General features: G+C 42.1%; 1 protein-coding gene across 3 annotated transcripts in view; it reads left to right on the top strand.

Annotated features, from left to right (window-relative positions):
- Positions 1 to 6591: 6591 nt before the first annotated feature.
- PRELID2 (PRELI domain containing 2) overlaps positions 6592 to 26921 on the top strand; it is a 59370-nt gene continuing 39040 nt past the window's right edge. The window contains exons 1-5 of one of the 3 annotated variants that reach the window (XM_081849382.1): positions 6592 to 7125; positions 18397 to 18454; positions 21009 to 21082; positions 22232 to 22392; positions 26286 to 26605. In XM_081849382.1, the coding sequence (XP_081705508.1) occupies positions 7051 to 7125; positions 18397 to 18454; positions 21009 to 21082; positions 22232 to 22392; positions 26286 to 26418 (501 nt within the window). In that variant the 5' untranslated portion in view covers positions 6592 to 7050 and the 3' untranslated portion in view covers positions 26419 to 26605. Of the gene's footprint in view, positions 7126 to 18396; positions 18455 to 21008; positions 21083 to 22231; positions 22393 to 26285; positions 26606 to 26921 lie in introns of those variants that run through there. The other 2 variants (XM_081849381.1, XM_081849383.1) reach the window with 2 other exon arrangements.

Raw genomic sequence — 26921 nt, forward strand, 5'->3', positions numbered from 1 at the left:
ATTCCCTTCCATGACATTAAAAGTGCTATGGCTTGCTATCAGCTTGTTAACAAATTGGGCCATGATCCAGCCAAGTCTCATTGATTTCAGTGGATGAGATTTAAGACGAACTCTCCAAGTGAAATCATTTCTAAAGGGCTTAAGTTTGGCTGAATCATGTCTTGGGTTCTTTTATTTGACTCTCCTGTTCCAACTGAGAAACTCTAATTTGTGTCCCCGAAGTAGCAGCATTGAATAAGTACCATGCTAACAGCAGCAGCAGCAGAACTCAAATGAGGAAGCCAAATGAGAGGAAAGCTTTTCCTTGTTGCATAAATTGGGTTATTTTTCATAGAAATAGTCTCACCTCCTCCTAGCCCCTTTCCCACAAGAGATATTGAAGTTTTGCACCCATTGATAACTATATCACAACTCTTGAACACATGTTTACCCTAACTTTGCATATGTTTAGGCTAATGGTATTCCTCGTAATCTGATTTCCTGGTTTCAGGTATCGTAGGACAGAAATGAACACTCCTTTTGCAGCTTGCTAGAATAAGGATCCTTCTAGATGCAATCAACAGCAGAAGTGTCTACACCTCAACTGATAAAATAAATTATAACATGTTATATGATTTATAATTTCACTTGCCCTTTTACTTTGAACATTTCTGAGCTTTTTCAATCCACACCCCATTTTGCATATAGCTGCACATTTATCCCTCCTGAGGTGCATGCCGTTTTCTGAAGATCTAGCTCATTTCAATTTTATTGTTATTAGAGCACACTGTGTTCTTTTCCTGTATGATTTAGGCAGCACCTCCCAGTTCTAAACACTACCATAGAGATGGAGGGAGGGAAATACCAGTGCAATGGGGGGAAAGAGAGAGAAAATGTGTATTTTATGGCCTTATTCAGAGAGAGGCTGCCACTGATGTTAATGGGGGAAGTTCTGCCTCTCTCAGGATTCACTTGTTAACAAATGGAGCTTGTGTTGTTTAAAATGTGTCCCCAGTTGTAATTTCTAATTAGTTTAGACGAAGAAGCAGTGCTGAATACTTAGCATGCTACCACTTGCAGCGCCAAAACCACTACAAGTAAGGAAGTAAATGAAAGTGCTTTCTACTGTTACTCTGTTAATGTCAAGGCTGGCTTTGCTTACATATGAGATCTAAGGCTCTTGATGAGCCAAGAGATCTCTCACATTGTTTGCCTGCTGAGTTTGCAAGGATAGCCAGTGTAATTTATGGTCAACTGTGTACTTTGGGATGTGTATGTTAGAAGATTTCTCTGAAAACAGCTGTATTAGTAGCACTAATGCCATAATATTTCTAAGACCTGACTGAATTCTCTTAATGTTGAAATTCTGAAGTACGAATCCCATTCTGCTTTGAAGATTATCTTTGCAAATGTATAACTACTGCTAAGACTTTTCTCAGTTCTAAAAATGCCTTGAATTTTAATGGAAGCATGGCTAGTGCACAAAATGGGGTGTGTGTGTGTTTCAGATGTTATCCTTCCATCCACATAGAACTTATGACCCCTGTTGTATTTCATTTCTGAATCATTCCATGTCAGTTTCGCTTCACTGCTGATTCTGAGACTGAAGCCTACCTCAAATATGGCCTGTGACTTGTGAAAAGCCAGAATAGCACATGTTTACAATGGGGGGACAGGGGGATGGACAGCTACGTATACCCTGTGTGTATGGAAACCTTGCCTTTCCATAAGCAAAACAGGAGTCCTGTGTGCAGCGTTGACTGCCAGCCAATGGCCAGGACGCTCAAAACACTCAAACAAACAAACAAACCACTCAAAAATCATTTTCCTTCAGGACTCCAAAAAGATTGAGTGCTGCACTGGATTGCATCAGCTTCAGGTTGCCACATTCTGAAATGGGCATGGCAGCAGTTCAGCTTTAGGCCTTTCAGTGTGGCTATACGTCTTACAAGCCATGCAAATGCCATGAAATGAAAACTTCACATCAGTTCCGCTCTGAATAGATGCTCTGAAAAACGTGGGAGCTCAGCTGAGCACCTCAAATGCAAATTACATGTCTGAGCAACAGACCTCAGTCTTCAAATGTGGGTCTAAAATAGAGGGATATATAGTATTTGATCCAAGGCACTGAACTGTCCGTTGCCTGGTGCAGAACCCTTTACAGCCAGCTATTTCCCGCTTTGCAGTCACCCTCATCCCCAGGGACTCCTCACACCCCACTTAGGCTCACCTCCTGAAAAGGATGCCAGCTGGGAAACAAAGGATATTGGGGAACAGACTGAAGGGCTAACAGCAGTGATTCAGTCCCACCATGTGTTCCACTGCTGGTGCTTTTAATCACACCCCCATCCTCTATTGTTACCTATAGGTGTCATTGGGGCAGATCTGCTTTTGAAGATAGAGGTCCATTGCTGTCACATCTGCTGAGAACCTCAGAGGCAAAATTCACATTTGGCAGCATTCTGGCCCTTTGAACGCCACTCTAAAAGGCAGCCGCATCATTATGACTATTAAATAATAAGGCTAATGCATTGGCTAAGAGGTTCTAAATACAGTAGTGAGTAAATTCTAGGAGTATCACTGGGATTGCCTTAGAGAAACAAATTTGGGTCAGGCTTTGGCTGTGATCTAAAAGGTTTGTAGAAGCACTGGCATCCACAAGAGCTTTCCACTCAATTCAATGGGGATAGTTCTGCACGCATAGTTTGGAGATACACAGTAAAGTTCTCACATGAAAATACTCCATGCTCAGGTAGGAACACCATTTTCACACAGCATCATGTATGTCTAAGGAATTTTTCAATCAGGACTCAGATATGTAATTGCCATTGGTCCGATTCCTTAATCATTGCTTAGATTGTGATTTTCTCAAAATTTCCAAATGTATTATTTGGAAATACATCCCACTGAAATAAATGGGACACACCACCAAGAAATGTGTTTATGATTGACATGTTAGTGATTTTGTGAAAGTTTTTGTTGTTTTGTCGTTTAGTCATGTCCAACTCTTCGTGACCTCATGGACCAGAGCACTCCAGGCACTCCTGTCTTCCACTGCCTCCCGCAGTTTGGTCAAACTCATGCTGGTAGCTTCGAGAACACTGTCCAACCATCTCGTCCTCTGTCATCCCCTTCTCCTTGTGCCCTCAATCTTTCCCAACATCAGGGTCTTTTCCAGGGAGTCTTATCTTCTTATGAGGTGGCCAAAGTATTGGAGCCTCAGCTTCAGGATCTGTCCTTCCAGTGAGCACTCAGTGCTGATTTCCTTCAGAATGGATAGGTTCGATCTTCTTGCAATCCATGGGACTCTCAAGAGTCTCCTCCAGCACCATAATTCAAAAGCATCAATTCTTCGGCGATCAGCCTTCTTTATGGTCCAGCTCTCACTTCCATACATCACTACTGGGAAAACCATAGCTTTAACTATACGGACCTTTGTTGGCAAGGTGAATGTTACTCTCTTGGATAAAAATAATAAAACTGCAAGGTTTCATGTGAACCTTGTTAAAGCTCTCTTTTTTGTTCTATAGTAATATCAAGCCTTTCATGCTTCTCTGTGGCAAGCATATGACCCAGTAAACTACCCTGGGGACTTTTCACAGGGTGGAGTAAGAAATGCATAAAACCAATAAAACAATACAGCATTGAGACAGAGACAAGTACTGCCTAAGTGCCATTATTATTCATATAAGTAAACACGAACAAAATATTTCAACATGTATTTGCCTATCACAGCCAAGCTACCTGTGACAGAAATACTGAGCCTAGCATTTGCACAAAAGGAAATGTTTTACCAGGCTCACAAATATAAAAAAGACTGGTTCCTGGTTTTCATCTCTTGGTCACATTGCAACATGATCAAAAGACACAGCATAGCTCTGTACCTGAAGCACACTGAAATGCATAATTTCTTCCTGTGGGGTTATTATTATTATTTTCCAGAGATGTCAGATGGCACAAGATGGCAGGAGCACTTCCCACAGGCCCTGGAAAAGATCTTGTCCAGCAACAGGGGCATCCTGGATTGGGAAGCGGGTAGCTTGTGCCCGTCAACTTGTCACTCATGTCACTGGAGAGACATAACAACAGGCCATGGACCCATTTCCGCAGGTCCAACCACAAGCCTTAACCCAGTGGTTCTCAAACTGTTTTCTAGCACCACACTGATTTTTTTGTTGATAAGAAATACAATGGGAAACAACAAGAAACAACTCCTAGCAGTGCTTGATTTATAACATAGAACACAACTACTTTATACTATGAAAGTATAAAGTATAAAAGTATAAAGTATAAAGTATAAAACTATCCAGAAAGTATAAAGCAATGAAGCTACTTAAGTACATGAATCATTCCCAAAATATAATTACCGTATAAACGAGCCTCTTGCATATTACCTCAAGTATGTATACAACTCAACGAGACGTGCAAGCTTACTTTTGCTGGGTAATCTTGTTTATATTAAGTCTAATTTGGGACAAACTATCATTTCCTCATCAACACAAAGACGCCTTTCTCTTTTCTGATCTTATATTTGTCAGAAAAGATATCCATCCTAACTGTTCGATCTAAAGCAGAACCTTGTGAGCCCTCCATCCCATCTCTCTCCCTTGCTCCCCACCCCCTTTCACGTCGAAAGCCAGTGGTAATACTTTATCACACACTAATGTGACCAAGAATTAGAATTCAGGGTGGCTGAAAGGGAAGAGAGATAGGGTTACATAGGTAGGAACAGGATAGGGGGTCCCCAGGGACAGGAAGCAAATTAAACCCTGGTCATAATGGTGTCCCTGAGTGTGTCCCATTAATTTCTCCATGTACGCGAAGGGCTGCCATTCAATTCCAAGATCTGCACTTAGGGTTTGACTGCAGCAAATGTGAAAGCTGCCTCCCACCATTGTCACTGGATGGCTCTCACTGATTAGTCTTCTCTCCAAGAAAGTGCAGCATCCTCTCCTCTCCTCTCCTCTCCTCTCCTCTCCTCTCCTCTCCTCTCCTCTCCTCATCTACCTACATTGCTGCAGTATAGAAGCTCTCTCTCTCTCTATGACCAGTCATGACAAGGAGCATTTTGCAGACTCTATAAAATTAACAAAGTGTGACAACTATCTAGTCATTAGGGAGGTCCGAAAATTTGAGGCTAGTTACAAATGACAGCGTTTGGACTAATGTGGGTGAGAGTTGAAGCTATGACTATATTATGATCTAAGTGCTTTAACTAAACTTCTAGATTTTTTTTTTTTTGGGGGGGGAGAATATCCATTTCCGTTTTTAGAAAACACTAAGGTTTTGCACAAGAGTGCACAAGATCTTCCTATTAGTGTTATATTATAAGCCTGATGTATGTACTGAGATTGGTCTCCCAGGTAATCCCCAGCATTTACTGTGAGAATATCTCCTCCAAACTGGGCATGTGGCAATTGGTGGAAATAGGTTTCTTTCTTTGGCATTGGAGGCCACTGGAAACAAAATGGCTTGGCAGGGGTCAGCAAACTTTTCCAGCAGGGGGCTGGTCCACTGTGCCTCAGACCTTATGGGGGGCCGGACTATTTTTTTTTGGGGGGGGGAATGAACGATTCCTGTGCCCCACAAATAACCCAGAGATGCATTTTAAATAAAAGGACACATTCTACTCGTGTAAAAACACACTGATTCCCAGACTGTCCGCAGGCCGGATTTAGAAGGCAATTGGGCTACATCCGGCCCCCATGCCTTAGTTTGCCTACCCATGGGCTAGGCTGTGTTTGGGTGGGAACACAAAGAAGTTGGAGTGCTGAAATAGAGCTCATCCACTGAAATGTCACCATGCCCACAAAAATGGGGGGGGGGGGAGTGTTCCACACTAGCAGTGGCTGAAGACTGTATAACAAGTTATTTTTTCATTTATCAGATCCATTTTAAATGTGAAAAGGGGGCTGGCATTATGATGAAAGCAATGTTATGTGGATACTGCAGAAAACTTCTGGGCCTGACCAGGACTGACTTGACAATAAAATCCTGCCTGGAAATGCCCTTTAAGGTGGCACAAGAGTCTCTGTGCAAGAGACTTAACTCTCTGAAAACTGTCGCCTCACCAGAATCCTTTTCCTTGTACACCCTCTAAGGGCAACAGAACGCATCTGCATAGGCAGCCCCGTCCTAAGGAAGTTTATTCTTTGTTTGACGTGCTTCCAAGTTAAATGTGCACAGGGTATACGCACTCTTACCCGAGAGTTAAATCCTACTAAAGTCAACAGGGATCTACTTCTGAGTAGAGACGCAAAGGATTGCAGCTGGGTTTCTCTCTTGGCGTGATGATTCTCACCATGCCCGTGGAAAATGCGGTACTATGGCTATTTTTAGGAGTCTATTTCTGTTTTCAGAAAGCCCGGGGTATTGTTACATTTTCTCTCAAGCATTTCCGCAAACTTTGACCCTCTGAACAAGAATCAGAGAGAGAGAGAGAGAGAGAGAGAGAGAGAGAGAGAGAGAGAGAGGGGGGGGCGTGGCTTCTAGCACACGTGGGGGAATTGGGCTGCGTAATTGGATTCCGGAGGGGGCCTCTCTCCACTTCGAACGTCATTAAGGTTCTACAGAGAATGCACTTTCCCCCCGCGAGGCAGGAACGTAAAGGAAGTAAAGGAACGTGGGAGCGGCCACGCGCCAGCGCCGAACACGTGTCGTTGTGTTCCCGCGTTATGAAGTCCCCAGAACAAAAAAACAAAAAGCACAGTTTGGTTCCAAACAACAGCGCCACGGTCCGATGACTTCGTAACCGTAGCGAACTTTTCTTTCCCCTGCCCACAACCTCCAGAGAGGCCTAAGCCGCTCAGCCCCGTCTCGGCGCGCGTTTGCATTGTGACCTAGGGAGGTGTTACTCGGAAGGCAAGGCGGCGGCCCGTTGCAAAACGACGTAGCTGGAGAGCGGGGGGTTGTGCCGAGAGGGGGAGGGAGGGGGCTGCCGGAGCCTGCGCGGGGAAGGGAGCGGCCTGGCCCTCCAGCGAGCGCCGCCGGCGTTTGGGAGCAAGCTGGCAGGAGGGGGCCCGCACGAAGGGCGGCGGCGGCGGCGGCGGCGGCAGCTGCTCGGCTCCCGCCATGGGGGTGACCGTGGAGGCGCGCAAGGTTTACAGATACCCCTTCGAGCAGGTAGTGGCCAGCTATCTCCGCAAGGTAAAGAAGAGGAGCTCCTTTTCTTTCTTCCCCCTTCCCCGAAGCTGGGTGTCAGGCCCCGTTTCCTTGGGCTCAATGGGGTTCATTCACAAGTGTGTGGGGACGGGGGGGGGGAGAGGATAAGGAGGAGGAATGGCGGCAACGGTGCGCCCCAGCCCAATCTTTGTATTGAACACTCTCCACGCACGCCCTCTCCAGTCTGGCAAAACTCATTGGAAGCCTTTGCCAGCCTCCGATTTTCTCCTTTGGTTGTCAGCTGAGCCCCGACTTCAGTGTCCCCCTGCACTTTTCTGTTGCTGGCCACGTAACACGCGGTGAGGCCGAGCCTTTGGGGTATTTGGGGGGTGCGTGTTGTGTCGCGGGTGGGGGCCGTGCTATCTAACCCAGCTTCCATCCTCCTGGCTGAGGCAGAGGCTCCCCGTGTTTATCGGATGGGGGTGTGAACGCGCCTCTGGATCTCTCCTTCCCACTGCTGCGTTTCGCACGTGCTCTCTCTCCGGCACGTTTTTCGCCCTGGCGATGGCTGGTGGGCGCTGCTGCTTTTCTCGCTTAGTTCTCACGAAAGTGCTACTTAAAAATATCAAGGCGCTCCTGCCCACTCCTTTGAATTGAGACAAGGTTTTTTGTGTCTTGCAGGGTGTACTCAGGATTTTTATTGAGGGGAGGCCTTTTGTTTTTTCGGGGGGGGGGGGCAGAACCTCAGTTAACTATGTATATTTATGTATTTTTATTGATTTTTTTGGGGGGGGGCAGCTGCCCCTTCCCTCCAGCTACGCCCATGGTGTCTTGTATAGTTTCCAAAGTGCTTGTCTTCATCTCCTTAGTGGAGCAGCCAGGATGAATTCCGAATCAGCGTTCAAGATGCCCTTCACAGATTGGAGAACTGGGCCAAAACTAACAAGGAATGTCAATAGGAGCAAATGTAAGGTTCTGCGCTTAGGCAGGAAGAACCAGCTGCTCAAATGTAAGATGGGGTACACGTGGCTTACTGGTAATACACGTGCAAAGGATCTAGGGGTCTTAGTGGACCACAAACTAAACATGAGATTTCAACTAAATATCAGGAAGAACTTTTTGGCAGTAAGAGCCAACTGTGGAACGTACTCCCTTGGAACGTGGCGAACTCTCCTTCCTAGGGTGTTTTTAAGCAGAGGTCGGGTAGCCATTTGCCACTGATGCCTTAGCTGAGATTCTTGCATTTCAGGGGGTTGGACTAGACTGCCCTTGGGGTTCCTTGCAGATCTACAATGTATGATTTTATGCTCATCCAAATACCCTTAAAGGGAAGCCACATATGTGATGATGTATCAACAGCAATCAAATGTGGGAGTTACAAAAACATGGATGATGGTCCCCAAATCTTAGTACTGTACTGCAACTTGTATGGTTTTATGCTGGTTTTACACAGACTTTTGTACTGGTGCTACTTTCATATTGATTGTATTTAGTTGTTAATTGCATCTGTGTTTTATTGTTTTTAATTTGCGAACTGCCCAGGGGACATGGTTAATTAGGCGGTATATAAATGCCACAAATATCTAAATAAATAAAGCAATGAAAATATGGAGCTGATAAAATGCACTTGTGCCTTTGGCTATAATCTGGCAGCAGGCCATGGCCCAAGAGAATGCTAGCCTGTAAAAAATTATTCACAAAGGGGAGCAAATAATATCCATGCATCTTGTGTGGAGTGTAGACCCTGTCCAGCTTCATCTACCTGCCACAGGTGGCCAAACATGGTTGGAGAAGAAGCTGTTGTGTAATAGGGCACAATGATACCCAAGCCTGTATTCTTGTTCATATTTTGGGGGTAAGGTTTATCCCTTTTATGTTATTGTAGTCAATTAAAATTCTTCTATCTTTTTGATGTATTTTATATTTTGTTTCATATATGCTTTTACAGATGTAAGTCACTTTGAGACTTTTTGTTGTTGCAAGTGATGAATATGTGCGATCAATACTACTACTACTACTACTACTACTACTAATTAATACTGATGTGGTTAGGATTACATGGCATTCACATCTGGTTCCTGTTTGAAACCTTGGCTCAAATGAAACCCTTATCTTGGGTTACTTAAAAACAAGAATGCCAGAGGTGGGATCTGAAAATGACCTATTTTTTGTATTTCCAAAGTGGGATTATTGGATCTCACATCTGGAAGCATGCAAGCCCTATTGAAATTAATGAGTTTATTTTTAAGAAGGAATGCACAGGATCGTATATTAATTTGCTGCTTTTGTCAAACTGTTTTGCTACCATTTAATAACGTGCTACCATTAGTACAGTGGCCAGTGAACACATTGCCTTCAGCTCCCAGAGGAAACCTCAGTGGCCTCGTGTGAACAGTTGGGGCAGCCTTACCTCAACCATTCCTGGGGATGCTTAAGACTTAGGTGCCCCAAGGAAAAGCAGAAGATAGGAATCGGAGGCTGGGAGCTAGTGCCATCTGCTTCTGAAGTTGGCCTGAGAATATTTGGTATCATATTTGTGTGTTAATGTTTTGAACTGTAAACAGCCTTGGATGCCTTGGCCATTAAGGTGGTGTATAAATGCAATAAATAAGTAAATAATAAAACGAATACTGTACTGTTATGTTACTGTTTATTGATACATTGTATAACCATATTGATAAGATGTAACTATAAAAGCATAGTTTTTTGCACTGTCATCTTAAGACTGAAACAGACTACAGGATGTGCGAGAAACATCTGTATTCCCCTATTTAACTGCAACCAGTCCTGAGGATAGAGTGGCTGCAAACCCCCGTCCTGGCTGGGTGGTGGTTGCAGCCCCTCGTGCTGCCGCCATGCCCAGGCAGCCAGAACGTGCAGGGGCAGCTGGGGGTTGATGTCCACTCCTGGCTGGCTGCATCACAGGACAGGATTGCCCGCCAAACAGTGTTAGAAACAGATATGAAAGCCGAAAGCTAAACCTATGGAAAAAAAGACAGTCACCGAACCAAGAAATTACACGAAACAAAAGAATTGCTGTGAAAATCCCTGAAACGAGAAGTAATCGACTATAGAATTGAATTAAATTAACAAAAATCAAAAAAATTAACACAAAATTAACCTAAAATTAAACAAAGACTTAACGAGATGCCGGCTACAAAACTCGTTTCACTGAACTAATCAGTTTCCTTAGAAGGAAATAAATTCTAAACCTTAAATGATTTTAAGTGATATCAAACAAGTTTCACTTTTTTATAACAAGAATAGAAAGCTGAAAATGAATGAACTGCACCTATGTTCATTTTTCACATGGCCTGGTCTTTCCCCTGCCCACTCCACCTAATATTCCTTGGAGGGTCTCTTCTCTAGTCTTCAGAGAGTGGCTGGAAGTGGGGAGGCAGAGAAAGGTCCTCCTTTCCTTCCTCTCTGCAGTTTTACTCTGAAATTTTAGGTGCAATACTGCACCCAGAGCTCAGAAACCGCTTGCGCCAATGAAATTCTCTGTCACAAAATGCACCCAGAACAATAAGAGTTTCAAACACTGCCACCAAAATGCCTATGTTCAAACTAACCAAAAAAATGTTTCAGGTATGCCAAAATGGTATGTGTGCTATGCATTCAAATAATTTAGGGCATGCATGCACTCCTCACTAGAGCTCCATCAGTTCACAAGTCATTACTGATGTAACATAAATGAAAAATGGGTGTCATCAGCATACTGGGGGTATTATCTTGAGTGCAAGTAATATAAGACTGTCATTCCCAAGCCTTTGGTGCTTGTTGTGGAGCTTTAGGGGGAAGCAAAGTCTTTATGGTGTGTGTGGTTTTTAGATGACAAAAACCAGAGGGAGAGACTTTATTATTTTTACCTTTCCCAAACCTCCTAGATAAGAGATAAGGCACTGCCTCTACCTTGGGACTCAAGGGAGTAGCAAGTATTTCTCTTGTTTCTTTTAAATAAATAATAGAATTACAGAGCTGCAAGAGAACTTGATCAATGGCCTGCTAAAATGCACGGTGGGACAGCAGTGTCCCAGACAGATGACTCCACATTCTTTACATAAATTCCTCCAGGGAGAAGAAGCTCTTGCTGTTTCTTCTCTAAAGTACATCACAGGCTGGGCCTTACTATCTCATTTGGCCTTGAGGTTTGGGGAAGGTAAAACACACCAGGATTTTTCTCTGTGTCTTTTTTACTTCTTCATAACCCCATTGCAAGTGGTAGAGATCCCAGCCTCTCCTCGAAGCTTCAAGCGCACACAGAAGAACACTAGATTGACTCTTGGGGGCAAGCTTCAGGTTACACACAGATGCCTAATTCTCCCCTGCCAATCTTTTAAAATGAAAAAGGAGCCTTAGGGAGTTGTCATCTTCCTTTTGAGTGCTCCCCCTTACATGCTGGTCTTACCTGATAGCAGCTGGTTAGAAAGGGATATTTTCATTTAAGAAAAAAAGAGAGAGGTTACATGCATCTGTGTTTGATGTCTGGCTTTGGTGTTCAATTCCTATGTGTATTTTCCTACTCTTTTATTGTTAATCTGAATAGAAGTATGGAAACTGTTTAATTATAGATGGTGACTTTATTGCCCTCTAGCTGTGGCTTTTGAGAAATGAAACTGAAATTTAAAAGTAATTGCTATTTCTTTGCCAGATTTTTAATCGGCATACTAAGGTCAGATGACCCTGCTCAATACTATCTCTCCTCTGCTCAAGGGGTACAAAAGGACAACTTTTTGAGCAACCCAGTACTTTTCATTCAGTGGAATGACTTCACTGGCAGACTTGTAGTTTTTGCACCATACTGTCTCTTCTTACTTTCTGTTGATGCTGAATGTAAGAGAACAGAGAGCCACTGCCATTGAGGTGTTCTTCCACCTTATATCTAGCAATGTAAGCTTTATTGCAAACTCTTCTGTTACTAGTTTCATTTTTACCTAGTTTTGCTTCTCAGCATGTGCATTTCTCTTGTAATTAATGTGACCCCCATCTTTACAGATCATCATTGCATCTAGTAACAGTGCAATTTTTGCCCAGTGCAATTCTTCATGTGTGTATTTTGCTTTTTAATTTAATCTAAATCTTTGTGTGAGGTATTGAGTCAAACAATTCCTATTAGTTTGGGTCATGCCTTTCCACTGTAAGCTGCAAACCTGCTCAGTTAAAATCAATGAGGTGGTTATTGTTTTTTTTTTAAAAAAAGACTGATTTCACCCTTGATTCAGAATTGTCCAGGATTTGTAAATGCTATATATGTCAGCTGATTTCATGCAGTATGCCGCTGTTGCCTACACCAGATAGGTCATTTATTTCTGCATGATCTGTTGTTGTTGGGCATACATTTACCGGTAATTGTTCTTTCTCTAGTGATGGCCAATTTCCTTGGTTCATTTGGGTTGTTGCTTGCAACCCTGAGATGGTGTTGGCTCTACTACTCCCTTCCAGTATATTAACAAATCTTTTTCCTTTTTGACTGCCTAAATACTTAGTAAAATCCCTTCTCATTTTCACTAGGATGCAGCTGTGTTGTGACCATTCTATAGTTTTTCATTTTCTGTCTCTGACAGCAGCAAAATATTAGTTTGGATTATTCGTTTTCTAAAAAACTACAAACTCTGAAGGTGAATCTAGACAGGCATCATCTTAGCACATTAAAAAAACCAAGGGTAGCCATGTGATCCTTAAGAAAATAAAAATCCAGAAATCCATAGTTGGATAATACCTTTATTAGGACCAAACAGAAAATGTGTCAAGCTGTTATCCAAGATTGTTGATAGAGAAAGGACTATGGTTCACCTGAAGCATGCTTCAGGTGGCCAAAAAGGAAGGTTCACTTGGCATTTGATTCAGAGGCTGTATGTGTGTGTTTGAGGAGTGGATGCAAGGGAAAGTAGCATTTACTCCACAGTAAAAACTGAACTTCTGTGTGCAATATGTATCTGTAAATAGCCTGAGAGGTATGATTGTGTGGGAAGGCTGTCACTCCATAACCGAACATTTTGACTTGATCTTGAACACCAGATTGCACTGAGACCTGTAGTTTTAAACTTAAAAGTAACTACGTAAAGGTAAGGTAAAGGGACCCCTAACCATTAGGTCCAGTCGTGGACGACTCTGGGGTTGCAGCGCTCATCTCGCTTTATTGGCTGAGGGAGCCGGCGTACAGCTTCCGGGTGATGTGACCAGCATGACTAAGCTGCTTCTGGTGAACCAGAGCAGCGCACGGAAATGCCGTTTACCTTTCCGCCAGAGTGGTACCTATTTATCTACTTGCACTTTGATGTGCTTTCGAACTGCTAGGTTGGCAGGAGCAGGGACTGATCAACAGGAGCTCACCCCATCGTGGGGATTCAAACCGCCAACCTGGTTTAACCCACAGCGCCACCTGCGTCCCTTAAAAGTAACTCACAATATTGAAAACAGAAAGCATTTTAGTTTTGCTGCCCAAGAAAAGGTGAAACGTGTCTGTGCTTGGTCATGGGAATGTGAGAAATGCTTTTGAAGGGTTGAGGCAACTAATTTCTGAGGAATGCTAACTTAATCCTTGTGAGTAAACTGCATTTCCCCCTAAATTCTGGTTGCTAGTGTGTGTGTGCGTGTGTGGGGGGCATTTCTTCTCTGTCCATCACATCCACGTAAACATGTTGTGTGGCAGCCATTGGCAGCCAATGTCCCCACTGCGGAAGGACATGTGGATCCAGAATTGGCCTCCACAGTCACTTACGGACTCATTATTAAAACTGTGTTTATGGAAGACAATCTTTCTTGGCTACGAGTGATCGCCGAAGAAGAAGATTACTAATTGAGGAAACCTCCCACACCGATGATGCTCCTACAATTTTTGTACCTAATTTAGGTGTGTTTGTTTGTGTGTGTGTGTGTGTGTGTGTGTGTATGAGTTGCTCCTGAGTGTTGACATTTGTTCTACACCTTTCTTTCCCAACATGCCTTTCTTCAGCAGACAAAGTTTTTTTTTAAAAAAAAAAAAACGGTGAGCAGTCTTGCCTCTCATGACAAGCCGTTGCATAATTCTATGATTCTATATCTTCACTGTCATCACACTCCTTTGGCTACTGTAAGGACAGCAACATAAAGGGAGCTGCTTCAATTGCTCAAAAGCATGCATAAGGACCCCGTGGAATCTCATCTTTGCTCTGTGCCATAACTACTAACGTAGAAGGAATGAGATCTGAAGCGGGTGGATGCTTCACTTTGACTAAAATAAAATAGCCACTTTAGATAGATTTTGAAAATAGCAACTTGGTTTCTAACTTCTACTGGTTTGTTTGTTTTTTGGTCTTGTCAACTCCTTACTGTGTTTGATATGTGTTCTTTTACTAGCTGTGCCATGCATTTACTAGAGTTTACTTTATGATACCTTTATTTGCTGTGATATCCTGGAAGCCTGAAATCGTTGGAACTGATTTCTTTCCCACTGGGATTTAAAAGAGAATCCTTCAAATATATTTTGCAGTCCTGTGATGCTTCCATTTTTTTAGTTGCATTTGAGCATGTGTACTTAAATATCAACTCAGTTCTTGCGTTGAAGGATTTTGGTTATCATTACAAATTATATTAAACCATGCTGAATTCTCTGTGCAGTCAACTAGAAGACTAGGTGGTTCTCTTGCTATGATTTCATTTAAGCCATTTATGTGTTTGTGAATGTTTTATAGCGTGCTTGCATTGTATTTTGGTTTGCATCATATTCTAAGGATTGCGTCTTCTCTTAACCTGGTTGGAAGCCCCATTTGGAAAGTGAATTCATGCTGACTTTTGTGATACTTACTTTATTTTCTCTTTGTGGAAGGTTTGTATGGAAAACAAATGTTTTTCAGAAAAAGCAGTACATAAAGCAAAAACAATATTAATCAATAATTGCATACTATGCAAACACAGTGTTTCAAAAGTAATCCATCTTTTTCAACAGAGCAGGAAAATCACCATTATAGCTCATCATATGTCAGAATTCAGTGATGAGCACTACTTGATCTTCACACCAAGAAGTGCTTTCATCTCCCTCTCAAAACAGCCTCTCGCTGTATCATAAGCAAACGTCTTTATAGTGTCATTAGAGTGGAGTTTCAAAAGCAGTTGTGACCTGGTGCTTTGTAGAGGATGGTAGAAGGGGAGAGAAAGAATTACAGTCCCAATAAGTAATCCCAAAGTCTTCTCCACATGCAAAGCTTGCTGAATTGTTGGCCTCTTCTTAATGTAGCATGGCATCTGTTAAATTTTCAGGAAAATTGAATCTTTTTAATACGTCTAATTAATATATTGGAGCACCCAGCAAAGTGAATCACATAATTGCAATAAATCATAGAGATTGCTGTGACCTGTGAGTGATCTTAAAAATGAAGAATATATCTAATGTATGCTCATTATATACTGTATACTATTCTGCAGGCAGGCAGAAATGGGGCCACCTGTGTGGTTCTGACACAAGAGATATTATACCACAGAGAAGTAGCTCCTATGCCTCTGTGATAAACATGTGATCCTAACCTTTTCTTGGGTCACTGTAAAACCTTTTGTATCTTTGGTCTCTGATGGAAGAAGGTTGTGCTGTCTAACTTTAAAACAAAGTTTCCAGCTTGGTGATATAACACACTAGTATTTAATATGGGTCCAACCTGGGATGCTTGTGATTGGTACCTAATTCGTAGCAGGTTTACAAGACACCTCATAAGGACGCCACTTTCTCATTCAAGTGTGAAATCTGCTAAACAGTCAGTTTGGAAGCTTTGGAAGACTGGATGAGCATCAGTTAATCTGTAGGGATTCCAGGAATAAACAGCCACAGTGCATGTTTTTCACATTACACACACCCCTTGCTGATTGCTGTCTCCTACTTGCAAATTGGATGCATTTGAACAGTTGACCACGAGATGGCATCATATCATTTTTGAAGGCTGTGGTCTAGTTGAAGAAGTTTTTTGTTTTTGGAAAGAAATGTTAACTGCTCACCAGTAAAAGAACTTTCAGCTAAGCTCACTCATCCATATATTTCATCTATGCAAAGCAAATGCCCACCAAGCAGTGAAGAATGCTACCATTCTACATTTCTCTGGGACTACCTCCTCCTCCTCCCTCTCTTTATACATGTAACTGATAGCTATATGTAGCTAAATTGTTTTCACATGTAGGGTTTATATGGTAATCATCATCTCCAACTGTTACATGGTACAACTGTATGGAATGGAAATGTGATCTCTTTCTTGCTTTCTCTTTTCCTTGCTTAGGTGATTGAGGCACAACAGGTCATACACACATAACTCACCAGTTTAGAATGCAACTTAAGATGCTAGCATCCATGAAAGTAGCTGATATAATGGTAGAATCAAAGGATTGTAGAGTTAGAAAGGGACCACAAGGTCACCTGGCCCAACTCCCTGTAAGGCAGGGGGGATCTTTTTACCCAATGTGGGGTTGCCACTTTTTGCCCTCTACCCTGAGATTAAGAGTCTCTTGCTTTACTGATTGAGCTATCCCATCACGAGCACATCACCTATATATCCAACAGAGAGTTTATTCAGCTTGATCCATCAATGCATTTCTTCCTTTTGGGTTTTCTGCATTCTGTTTATAAACAAGGTATTATGGACTTGGGGAAAGCTGTGGTGCTGCTAATAGTTAAACCGTCCACATGCTCATAAGCTTTTAACTCATCTCCCTTATATTAAGCTGTGCACAAAATTGAGTCTATTCCTAGTTAAATACTTGGGTAATAGAGTCTGCTATTTAGTGGAAGACTTATGCAAATGGCTTTTTTGTTTCACACGAATGGGTCTTATAGACTGTAAGTTTCATTGATAATGTAATTAGACTGTTACTTACCATTTGAAAGCAGCAAGCTGCATGGAAGCATCAGATTTAACTGCCATATACTTCACTTAATGAAACTTCTTACAGTGAACATAGAAATGCATAGTTCAGTTAGTATCTCCTCCTTGAGTTTTACCGTGTTTTCTCATATGGCATTTATATTTACTTGTATACCTGACTTTTATCATCACTGTACAACCCATTTACTACTACTATCTTTTATCTAATATCAGTTTTGTGCTGTCTTTCTGTCCCCCGCTTCCTGGTTCAATTTCCAGAGAAGAAGATTGGAATATTGTTCAATTTTGAACACATTTGGGGAGCTGTGGGTTTTCTTTCTTTCTTTTTTAAAAGCCATATCATGGTTTCACTTTGTGGTCTCAAAACACAGTTGGAAACAAATCACTGAGCCCCAGCTTCATGTGTTATGGGAAAACACTCTTGGTTTATATTGAAAGTGGGCCCCTTTTTTGGCATGCAACAAGTCTCTTCTGTGCATTAGCCCGAGGTTTGCTGCAGCTTGTGTATGTGAAAAGAAACCATGGTTTCTAGCTGTACTTTAACCTGGCCAATGTGTTAAGAATGAGAGATTTAAAACATACCCTGTGATGATATTGACACTTTACCCTGTCAAATAGACACACTACTACTCCAACATCCCACATAAAATGAAATGCCTAGGGTGGTGGCAGAGGGGGGAGTTGAAGTATAATTACTATTCAAATTGTATCCTAAAATGGAAAGAGGTGGATTCTGAGTTTTGATACAGAAATTCAAAGGCCGGGTTTTCTATTTTTTCTATTTCAAAATTGATTATTGGTTGTGTAGGGAAGAGAATGATGTTGGCTTCTTTTAAGATGAGCTTTAAGGCTGTTAAAATGGATTGAGCATGCAAGAGTATGCATTTCAAATTCCCCCATGCAACTCTTAGGGTAGATTCACCCAGTTGTTTTCCTCACACCACAAAGGGTTTTAAGTCCTTAAATCCACCCTGGTGTGTTTCCAGCTTTTCATCACGGCTCACAGATGTGCATAGCCTTCATCTGAAAAGCCTGGGTTCATTTGATGTGGGTAGTGTGTGGAGTTTGGAAGATACCACACTAGTTTAAAATTCCCATCATTCATTTTATTGTTTTGAAGGCACCTTGTAACCTAGATCACAATTTTAAAATATGTGCTTAATGTGTTTTGTGTGGCAATAGTGAAGAGAGTTAACTGACCATTTAAAGAAATTTGTTGTTTTCCTGAGGGAAAATTTCTTGATTGGCTTAAACAATCACAGCAAACTCCTAGCATAAATCAGCCACCACACTCAGATCTGTTGAGAAATACCATGCAAATTCTAATAGGATTTTATCAATGAGTAGGAAATTTCCTTTTATGTACCTACTTACTGATGTAATTAACGTATACATCACTTTTCAGGAAAAACGTTTCCCAAAGTGTTTAACACATAATAAATTGTGATGTGTACTCTCTTGCCTTTTTCTTTAGTATCCAAGTCCCATGGAGAAGCATGTCACGGCTGTAAAAACAGTAGAAGAAAAAACAGGTAAGTTGGACACTTCACTGTTGCTTAGAAGGCTCCAGAAAGTTTTCAGTAATTTACAGGTACGTGAGAGCAGTAACTAAGGTTACTCAGAGGTTTGGGGTGAAATGTCATCAGTATGTTGTGACCCTTGGCTCTGCCTTGGAGCTAAATGGAGGGGGAAAGCACACTGAAACTAAATGTAGCTAGAAGGGGTGGTTTTGGCTAGGGGTTCTTCCAGCTGGGGGATAGGCGCACAAGCTTATTCTGTGTGATTTGCACTCTTGATGCAGCTTGGAGGTGCTGCTTTATCTTTTCTGAATGTAATGGAAATTATTCCTTGTCTAGAACTCACCTCACACATTGCTTGAGGCAGCTGGCACAAATCATGCCCTGACTTAAAGGGCCTCCGGTTTAGACAGATGATACTGAGCCAGTAGGGTTCTCTTTCTGCCTTCTAGTACTCTATGCTTGTGCTGCTAATGTTGTGAGGTAAAGGGAGATAGGAGGAAAGGTCTCCCTTGCCTACCCCAGAATACCTTCATCTTCTTTGCCTGCCTGGAGTACATGTCTGGGTAGGTTTGCCTAAATAGAAAAGATTTTAGCACGCACTGAAAAGAATACAGTGAAAAGGCCTGCCTAATGGTGAGGGAGTTTGAGTGTAAAAGCTGCCACACTAAAACACCAATTCCTAACAAGTTCAGAATAAATGTTATGGGGCAGCTGTAAAAATGCCACTTCCAGAGATTGAAGTGGTTTTGTGCCACTCATAGGGTGAGCTGATCCATTGATATATAGATGTGGGTGATTATTGAGAGATAATTTTTAAGCTGCCCTTGGACCACTTCACTACAATTTGGCAGTAGTTACTGAATTGCTTGCACCTTAATTTGGGAGCTGTGGATCAGGTGATTTCGCATTGAACCTCCTGAATTCCTCCCCACACCCAACCCTTACCCATTACTAAAGTTGCAGTCAGAATCCATAAATATTCATCCCTGTTTCTGAGATTCAGCCTCTGTGGCTCAGAGCACTTTGGAGACAGCAATTTGCGGACTATCTCCCTGGCTCTTGTTCTTTCTGTGCATTGCCCTCATGCCTCAACTGGCTCTTGAAGACAAATTGCCCAGTTGCCCACCATTAGGAAGCAGTTGCAGACCGAGTTTATTGCAGCCAGACTGCTTTTTGTGTTCTCCCAGAAGAACCCTCTTCTCAGCCAAGTCTCTCATACTGAGATGGCAGAAGAACAGAAAGTAGGAGCAGCCCGGGTGGAGGAAAGGAATTAGTGTTGTTTCCCCTCCCCAATGCAGATGCTGCAGAAGGACTACATAAAAGGTGATCTCTGCTGCAAGAAGCTGAAGCTGAGGCAGGCAGGGCTCTCAGCACAAATCTCCCCTTTCCCATTTTTCACACCATTCACTTCAGTCTTTTGAGAGGTCTGGGGTGGGGAGTTTAGTTATTCTCCCCCACCACTGAAAAAAAAGAGAGGCTCAAATTCTGGATTTTCCATTGCATATTATATATAATAATAGTTTTAGCCATCCCTTTCTCTTGGGAAATACCAGTTTATGACCCCTTGTAAATGTGTCACATTGGGAAAGACAAATATACTGCCAGCTTGGTTATTTAAAGCCTGCTGCAAAATGCTGCCTCCCAGGAACAAAACCAGGGGAAGAAAAAACACAGATAAACTTTGTACGGGAGAGATTTGTCTCTTCCTGAGAACTCCTTTTCCACCGGGCTGTGTGCCTAGTCAGATCATCAATTAACATCATCCTGAGGCTTCTGGACTTGATTGGGATCATTAAATATTAACATGCAAAGTGAGTTTGGAAGCCAGTCACGTTCTTATTGTAGCTCAATAACTATAATTTGTGAAGGGTTTTAGAGGCGGTGGGGCTTTTCTTTCTTTTTTTGTAGGGAGCTTTGTTCTTGTCACTGGCCTTACTCATTATAAAAATAAATTCTAATTGTCTGAGAGAATTGCTTTAGGCCTCAAACATTGACAATGGTGGGTGGAGAGGTATTTTGTACTCTTAGGATGTATTTCAGAATGCAGAGTGAGCAGAACAAGCCATTTTTGATCTGAAGTGCTGACCCAGGAAGATATTTGAAGCTTGTAGCTAGCAACACGAGAGCCTCGAAAATTAACTCCCCAACTGCTACCAGCTAAATTGTAGAGCAATTCCATTGCAGTTCTAGCCAAATCTGTGAGGCTCGGATTTGGAATTGCGTGATGCTTTGTCATTGCCAGCATAGATGCCAATAAAATGTTTGAACCACACCCTCTGTCCCCTGCCCAGTAGGGTTTTTTGTATGTGTTGAGGTGGGCAAACATACTATAGTTTTTGGACTAAGCATATAACCCTTTAAACGTTTTCATCATGGTCCATCTGGCAACTGGGCTGGAATCCTTTGGCTGCTGAGAAGAAGGGACATTGAATCCCTCTACCACATTTAGGCTTCCTTGCCTTCCTCCTTGCATCTATAGTGCAAGCATTTGGTTTTGTTTTCTTACTATAAAAAAAATCTCTATTTTCCAAAATAGCACTAAGTTGGTTTGTTCTTTTATGCTCAGATTTGTCTACAGGAATCATATACCGGAGGAGGATTGCAACATGCCAGAATGTAATTCCACACTTCTTAAGACAGGTAATTAATGTCAGTCAAGGTTGATGCATGCTGGTTTCTAAGGATATGGGGGAACGGTGCAGGTTTGCAGCCACAAAGAATGAACTGTCCACTTGAACGAGGAAGGTTCTAAGTATCCTGGGTGGACCACGTGAGGATAGGCAACAGCAGCTCATGTGGGCGAGGCGAGGAGGGTGTGGGGAAGTGGCCTTGTCCTGGGTGGAAGCACTGTGCTCAGATGGGGATGGGGTGGAAGTCAGAGAGGCTTCTGCAGGGCTTCTGCCACCAACACTCAGAGCGCCCTTGACCTTGCTGCTACCAATTTGCCCCATCCTTGTACTTACAAGCACAGCAATGCTGCCCAGAGGATGCTGTTGCTCCGCCCGCCCATATGAGCCACTACTGAGGATGGGACTGTGTTTGAAATCCTGTATCCTTCCCTTAGTTCCTAAAAGAGCATTTCCCCAAAAACAACTCCTATCTGCCATTTTGGGAGCTTGAAAAGGAAATCAAAACAATGTCCTTATAATCTAGGACTCTGAAAAAATAAACATAACAGGATAGTGATTTCTTCTGTTTAAACTTTCTGTGTCCTAAAGTTGAAGCTTGGCAACTCTTTGGATTTACATTCTGCTATGTATCACCTTCCATTTTGTGAACTGTTTACTTGCAATCTTTATTCTGTCTGTCAAAACTCAAATGATTTCTCTCTGTCACATTTCTGTTTGCCTTTTTTTTCCATGCCTCGTCCAGATGGGGAAACATAAAAATTCCAGGTACCAAACAGAATGTAAAATGAACCAAATGTTTTGGCTGTTTATGTCGTGAGTGCAACAGTCGACAAATGTCTTCTGTTAGAATCCATTACTTTAAGCAGGACATGTAGGCAACTAAAATGTCACATAAATTAAGCTGATGCTTAAGATGCAGCAGTTGGCAAAATCTAACTAGGCACCGAGCCGTGAGAACAAGTCCCTAAATGTTTGCATGGTTTCATCACTAACAGCTAAAAGTTTTTAATCTCTGTATTAGCGTCAAGAGATAAATGTTATGGGTGGCTTCAGTCCTTAATCGTTTTATTGTGTGAGGATGGAAACAAATGCTAAGTATAAATATTCTTTTTTCAAGCACCTTGACGTTATTTAAACATGTAATCATTATGTCTAACAGATCAGTGTCCTGAAAGTGCCCGAGGTCTACCTAGAAGAAGAATCTTGGCTTAATAAGCAGGATAGAATTATGTCTATGAAGACTCGGTGCCTCACATGGACACAGTATGCTACTCTAAAGGAAGAGTCAGTCTTCAGGGAAAGTTCAGAGAATCCAAACTGGTAAGGTGTAACTTATTTATATGCACATTGTTGTAAATGGCCTTCTAGTTAATTTCTATTTATTCTGTTTACCAGGCAACACCAGAAGGATCTGATGGTTGCTGTTTAGATAATGTAGGCAGCCACATTGTAGCAAGTAGCTTTCAAGCCAGAATTTCACAGCTGATACCGAAATTAGGTCTGCACAACTTGTGACCCACCAAGCCAAGTGCAGGCTGGGGGCTGGGCATGCATAACCGAAGGCTTACTGAACTTCTTCCAGTGGCCTGCCTTAGACTTCCAAAACAGGCTCTTTCTGTGTGTTAGCCGAGCCATGAAAATACATGGCTCCTGTGCTATGTCAGAAGTTGTACAGGTAAAACTTGCATAGGCCAAACATAGGGGAAAATATAAAAATATGAGTAAGCATTAGGTACATGGTTGCCATTGTCCTTAGAGTCAAGTCTTTATATCTTTCCTACTGCAGTTTTGATATGGTAGGAAACAGAAGGGTTGCAAACTTGGTTGTGCGTACTTTCGCTATTAAAAAAAAAAGATATTCTGTGCCAAAGTAGTTGTGAGTCTGTCTCCAGTATAACTTACAGAAATTTGCATATTATATTTACCTTATTGATGGGCAGCCAGTGTATTCTGCATGGTTGGATGCATTTAGCTCTGTTGTGAGTAAGAACTCCAACTATAAAAGCATAGTTTGTTTTGGATAGAATAGGTCTGAGGCCTTACTTTACACAATGAGATGTGAAAGCTCAGGAAAACCCCAGAAAAATCAGGGGACTGCCCCCCATTTTTCCAGTCCCCCCCAGTCCCCCCCAGGCCTTCACACCTTTATATTCACCCTGTGCTTGCCTGCTAGATTACTCTACCCAGATTGAGAGTAGGTTGGACCAATTTAAGTCCAGAAAGTTAAAGGGCTGTTTAGTGGAGGCAGCTGAGACAATGAATGAAAAGTACTTGGTGACAGTGGTGAAGTTAAGGAGGAGGGATTGGTTTGGCAGGTTTGCTTCCCTCTGCTTTTTCTCATGATGCCAGTTTAAAAATATATATATATATATATATATATATATATATATATATATATATATATATATATATATTTGCTTTCGTAGATTTTCACGGGTACAGGAATGCAGGTTTTGGTGTCCTCGGGTGTCTTCCCGTGTAAAAGTTGGGGTGTCTAGGCGACGTTTCGACGAGGTCTCACTCGTCATCTTCAGGCTGGTGCTTTCGGCTTCTTGTTACTGGAACAGAGCAGGATCTCAGTGTTTGAGTTCCTATAAATACTGTAGAGGGGGTGTGGTGTATAGCCTCCAATGTTCTGGGCAGAGAGGAAGTTCCCAGGCTAGTGTGCCTTTTCTTCTTTTGTTCCTTAATTACTTGAGAGATATCTTGAGTGATTTCTTGAGTGATATCCTGAGTACCACTTAGGTGGGTCATTAGGTGTGGATTAGTTGCTAAAGTCTTTGTGTCTTGACCTCTTGAACTTTGTGAAGAGTTTTCATGAGAAGATGGCTGTACTGTACTTAGTTGTGCTCTGGCTTGGCTTCGTGTATAGGGGCGAGCTGTGGTTTTGTGGCTTGTGTCAGCCAGATCTGTGTAGGGATTGCAGGGGGGTGCAGCATCCGGAGGTGCCACCATGGATTGGCTACTGGATGGTGTCTGTAATTCATCTGTGGAGAGGGTCTGGGTTTGGGTCTGGTGTGGTTGATTGGTGTTGGCGTTCTGTGTGCCTCTGGATCTGGTGTCAGTTTTTGTGGGGAGGGCTAATTTCCAGATGTCTGGCAAGCGGGATGTGTCGTCACGCTTGTTCATGTTGTGAGGGTGTTTCTCTATCTCGATGGCTTCCATGATTATTCTCTTGTGGTGATGTTCCGTGTTAAAGAGCAATTTGGAATCTGCAAAATTAATTTCGTGTCCTGTTTCTTTCATGTGTTGGAAAAGAGAGGAAGTTTTTTCTTCTTTTTTGACGGCATTCTTGTGTTCTGCGATACGTGCATTTATTCGTCTGTTTGTTTGTCCAATGTACGTGGCTGGGCAGACTTTGCAGGGTATTTCATAGATCCCTTGGTTTTCCAACTGGATTTTATCCTTGGGGTTTCTGAGGATATTGGCTATTTTTTGGTTGGTGCAAAAGGCTGTTTTGATATTGTGTTTATGGAGGATTTTGCTAATTTTATCTGTAGTGCAACTAAGTACAGTACAGCCATCTTCTCATGAAAACTCTTCACAAAGTTCAAGAGGTCAAGACACAAAGACTTTAGCAACTAATCCACACCTAATGACCCACCTAAGTGGTACTCAGGATATCACTCAAGAAATCACTCAAGATATCTCTCAAGTAATTAAGGAACAAAAGAAGAAAAGGCACACTAGCCTGGGAACTTCCTCTCTGCCCAGAACATTGGAGGCTATACACCACACCCCCTCTACAGTATTTATAGGAACTCAAACACTGAGATCCTGCTCTGTTCCAGTAACAAGAAGCCGAAAGCACCAGCCTGAAGATGACGAGTGAGACCTCGTCGAAACGTCGCCTAGACACCCCAACTTTTACACGGGAAGACACCCGAGGACACCAAAACCTGCATATATATATATATATATATATATATATATATATATATATATATATTCTAATTTTCAGGTAGAGATCTGTTCTGCCAATGCTGGCTGGATGCTTTAGGGCAACTGAACTATATTTATTGAATTTGTTCTGGTAAAAAGCAACAAATGTAATGAACCCTCAGTAAGAGTAGAAATGGCACCCGTGAATAATTGGGCTGTAATAAGAAGAAATATGTGATCGAGCGTAAAATGATACTGAATGACACGATCCACTGCAAATTCTTCTACTGGCGCACTGCAATAATGCCTCAAAAAGAAAACAACAACAACAACCCAGGAAGTAAAAATAAAACTAAACAATCTCCCCAAGTTAATAAAAAGGATCAATAAAAAAATATTGCAATTGGAAGTGTGAAGACATATGGGACGTATTTTGGATAGCTGTTCTTATGTGTACTCAGTTTTATTTTAGGAATCTCTTCAACAGCTTATTTAAATCTAAAGCAAGTCTTAGTCACTTCTGCTCATTTATTCCTGTATACATATAACTAGGGCCCCTTTCATCAATGCACACCCTCAAAAAGTGAACTTCACCCTTCTACTCCAGGCCAGCTTCTACACAAACACACTCACATACGCTCTATCTTCCATCCATGCAAGCAGGAAGCATCATCTGGGTTCAAAGATGCAAAAACCCTCAAGGAGTGTGCATAGCAGGGCTACCTAGGGGGTGTAGTTCTGGGGAGAGGAGATGTGGCTTGGGGGGGAGTCCCTTGGGCCAGGTAGAGACTGGGGGACTACAGTTGACCACTTGGCCTGAGGTTCCCCATCCCTGTTCTAACCAGTGGGTTGGGTCCAATTGCTTGGGGTGACAATTGGCTTGGAAGACATGCAGTTGGCTTCACCTGTGTGCTTGGAATATGACAGGAAGGCATTTCCCACAATGCTCATGAGATGAACTATTGAAGGCCATTTCTGGCCGTTAGAGAGGCCTTTAGGGCAGCTTCTCACTAGATAGTGGTGTAAGCCTTGCAGGGAAAAGTATATGAGTTTTGCCCCAGGTGAACTTGTTTTGAATTCTGAGCTACCCTTTCCCATTGACATCCTACTATTTTTGCCTGGAAATTTATACTAACTCCTTAATAAAGTAGATAAACAATAAGCTATGGGGTTATGAAAGAGTGCAGAATTCCTTTTTTCACCTGCCAACAAATATGTAACCGCTTTATGAGTTCAGATTTTATGCAAAAAAGAAAAGGAATAAGGTAGTGTAATATTAGTCCTTCAAAATGGTACCAGGAATGGTTCTGAAATTTTCATTTCACTTTTAGGAAGAATGACGTAAGTTCTGAGTACTGTCAGGAAAGTGGTCTTTGTGAATTTTATAAACAGAATTTGTGTCTCATTAATCAAGTGGAATATCTAAGCATACTCCTAGGATCTGATCCGGAAGATGGAATCTGAAGGACTGGACAGATCCAAAGGATCTTGTGACACTAGCACAATGGGCAAAAAATATAGCAGACTGAAGTCTAGTGTTAACATAATGCTTGTACATATTGGAAAAAAACAACTCTGGTATCAAACAGTAACTGCTCCAGTATACATGACTTTAAGCTTTGCTCTCTCATCCCTGGAGACCAGAAGATGCTCCTTTATGTTTTAATAGTTTTAATTCATTTTTAGTCTTAGCGTATTGGGGTTCCTGTACACAACTTACAGGTGGCTGCAAGTGGCATACAAATTATTAAAATAAGTAATAAAAATATAACCCGGGGGGGGGGGGGGCTAAGTAGAGATGGGAAGGCCTGGGAAAAAAACCCAGAAAAATTGGGGGGGGGGGACACCAGGTTTTCCCCCGAAGCCGCCCCCCCAGAAAAAATGGAAAAAAAAGTTTGATATTGTTTGAATATTCCACACACTCCCCGCCCCCAATTTTTCCTGAAAAAATGGCTTTGGGAAAAAAC

This window comes from Podarcis erhardii (assembly GCF_964252035.2).
Source record: "Podarcis erhardii genome assembly, chromosome: 2".
Classification (NCBI taxonomy): Eukaryota; Metazoa; Chordata; class Lepidosauria; order Squamata; family Lacertidae; genus Podarcis; species Podarcis erhardii.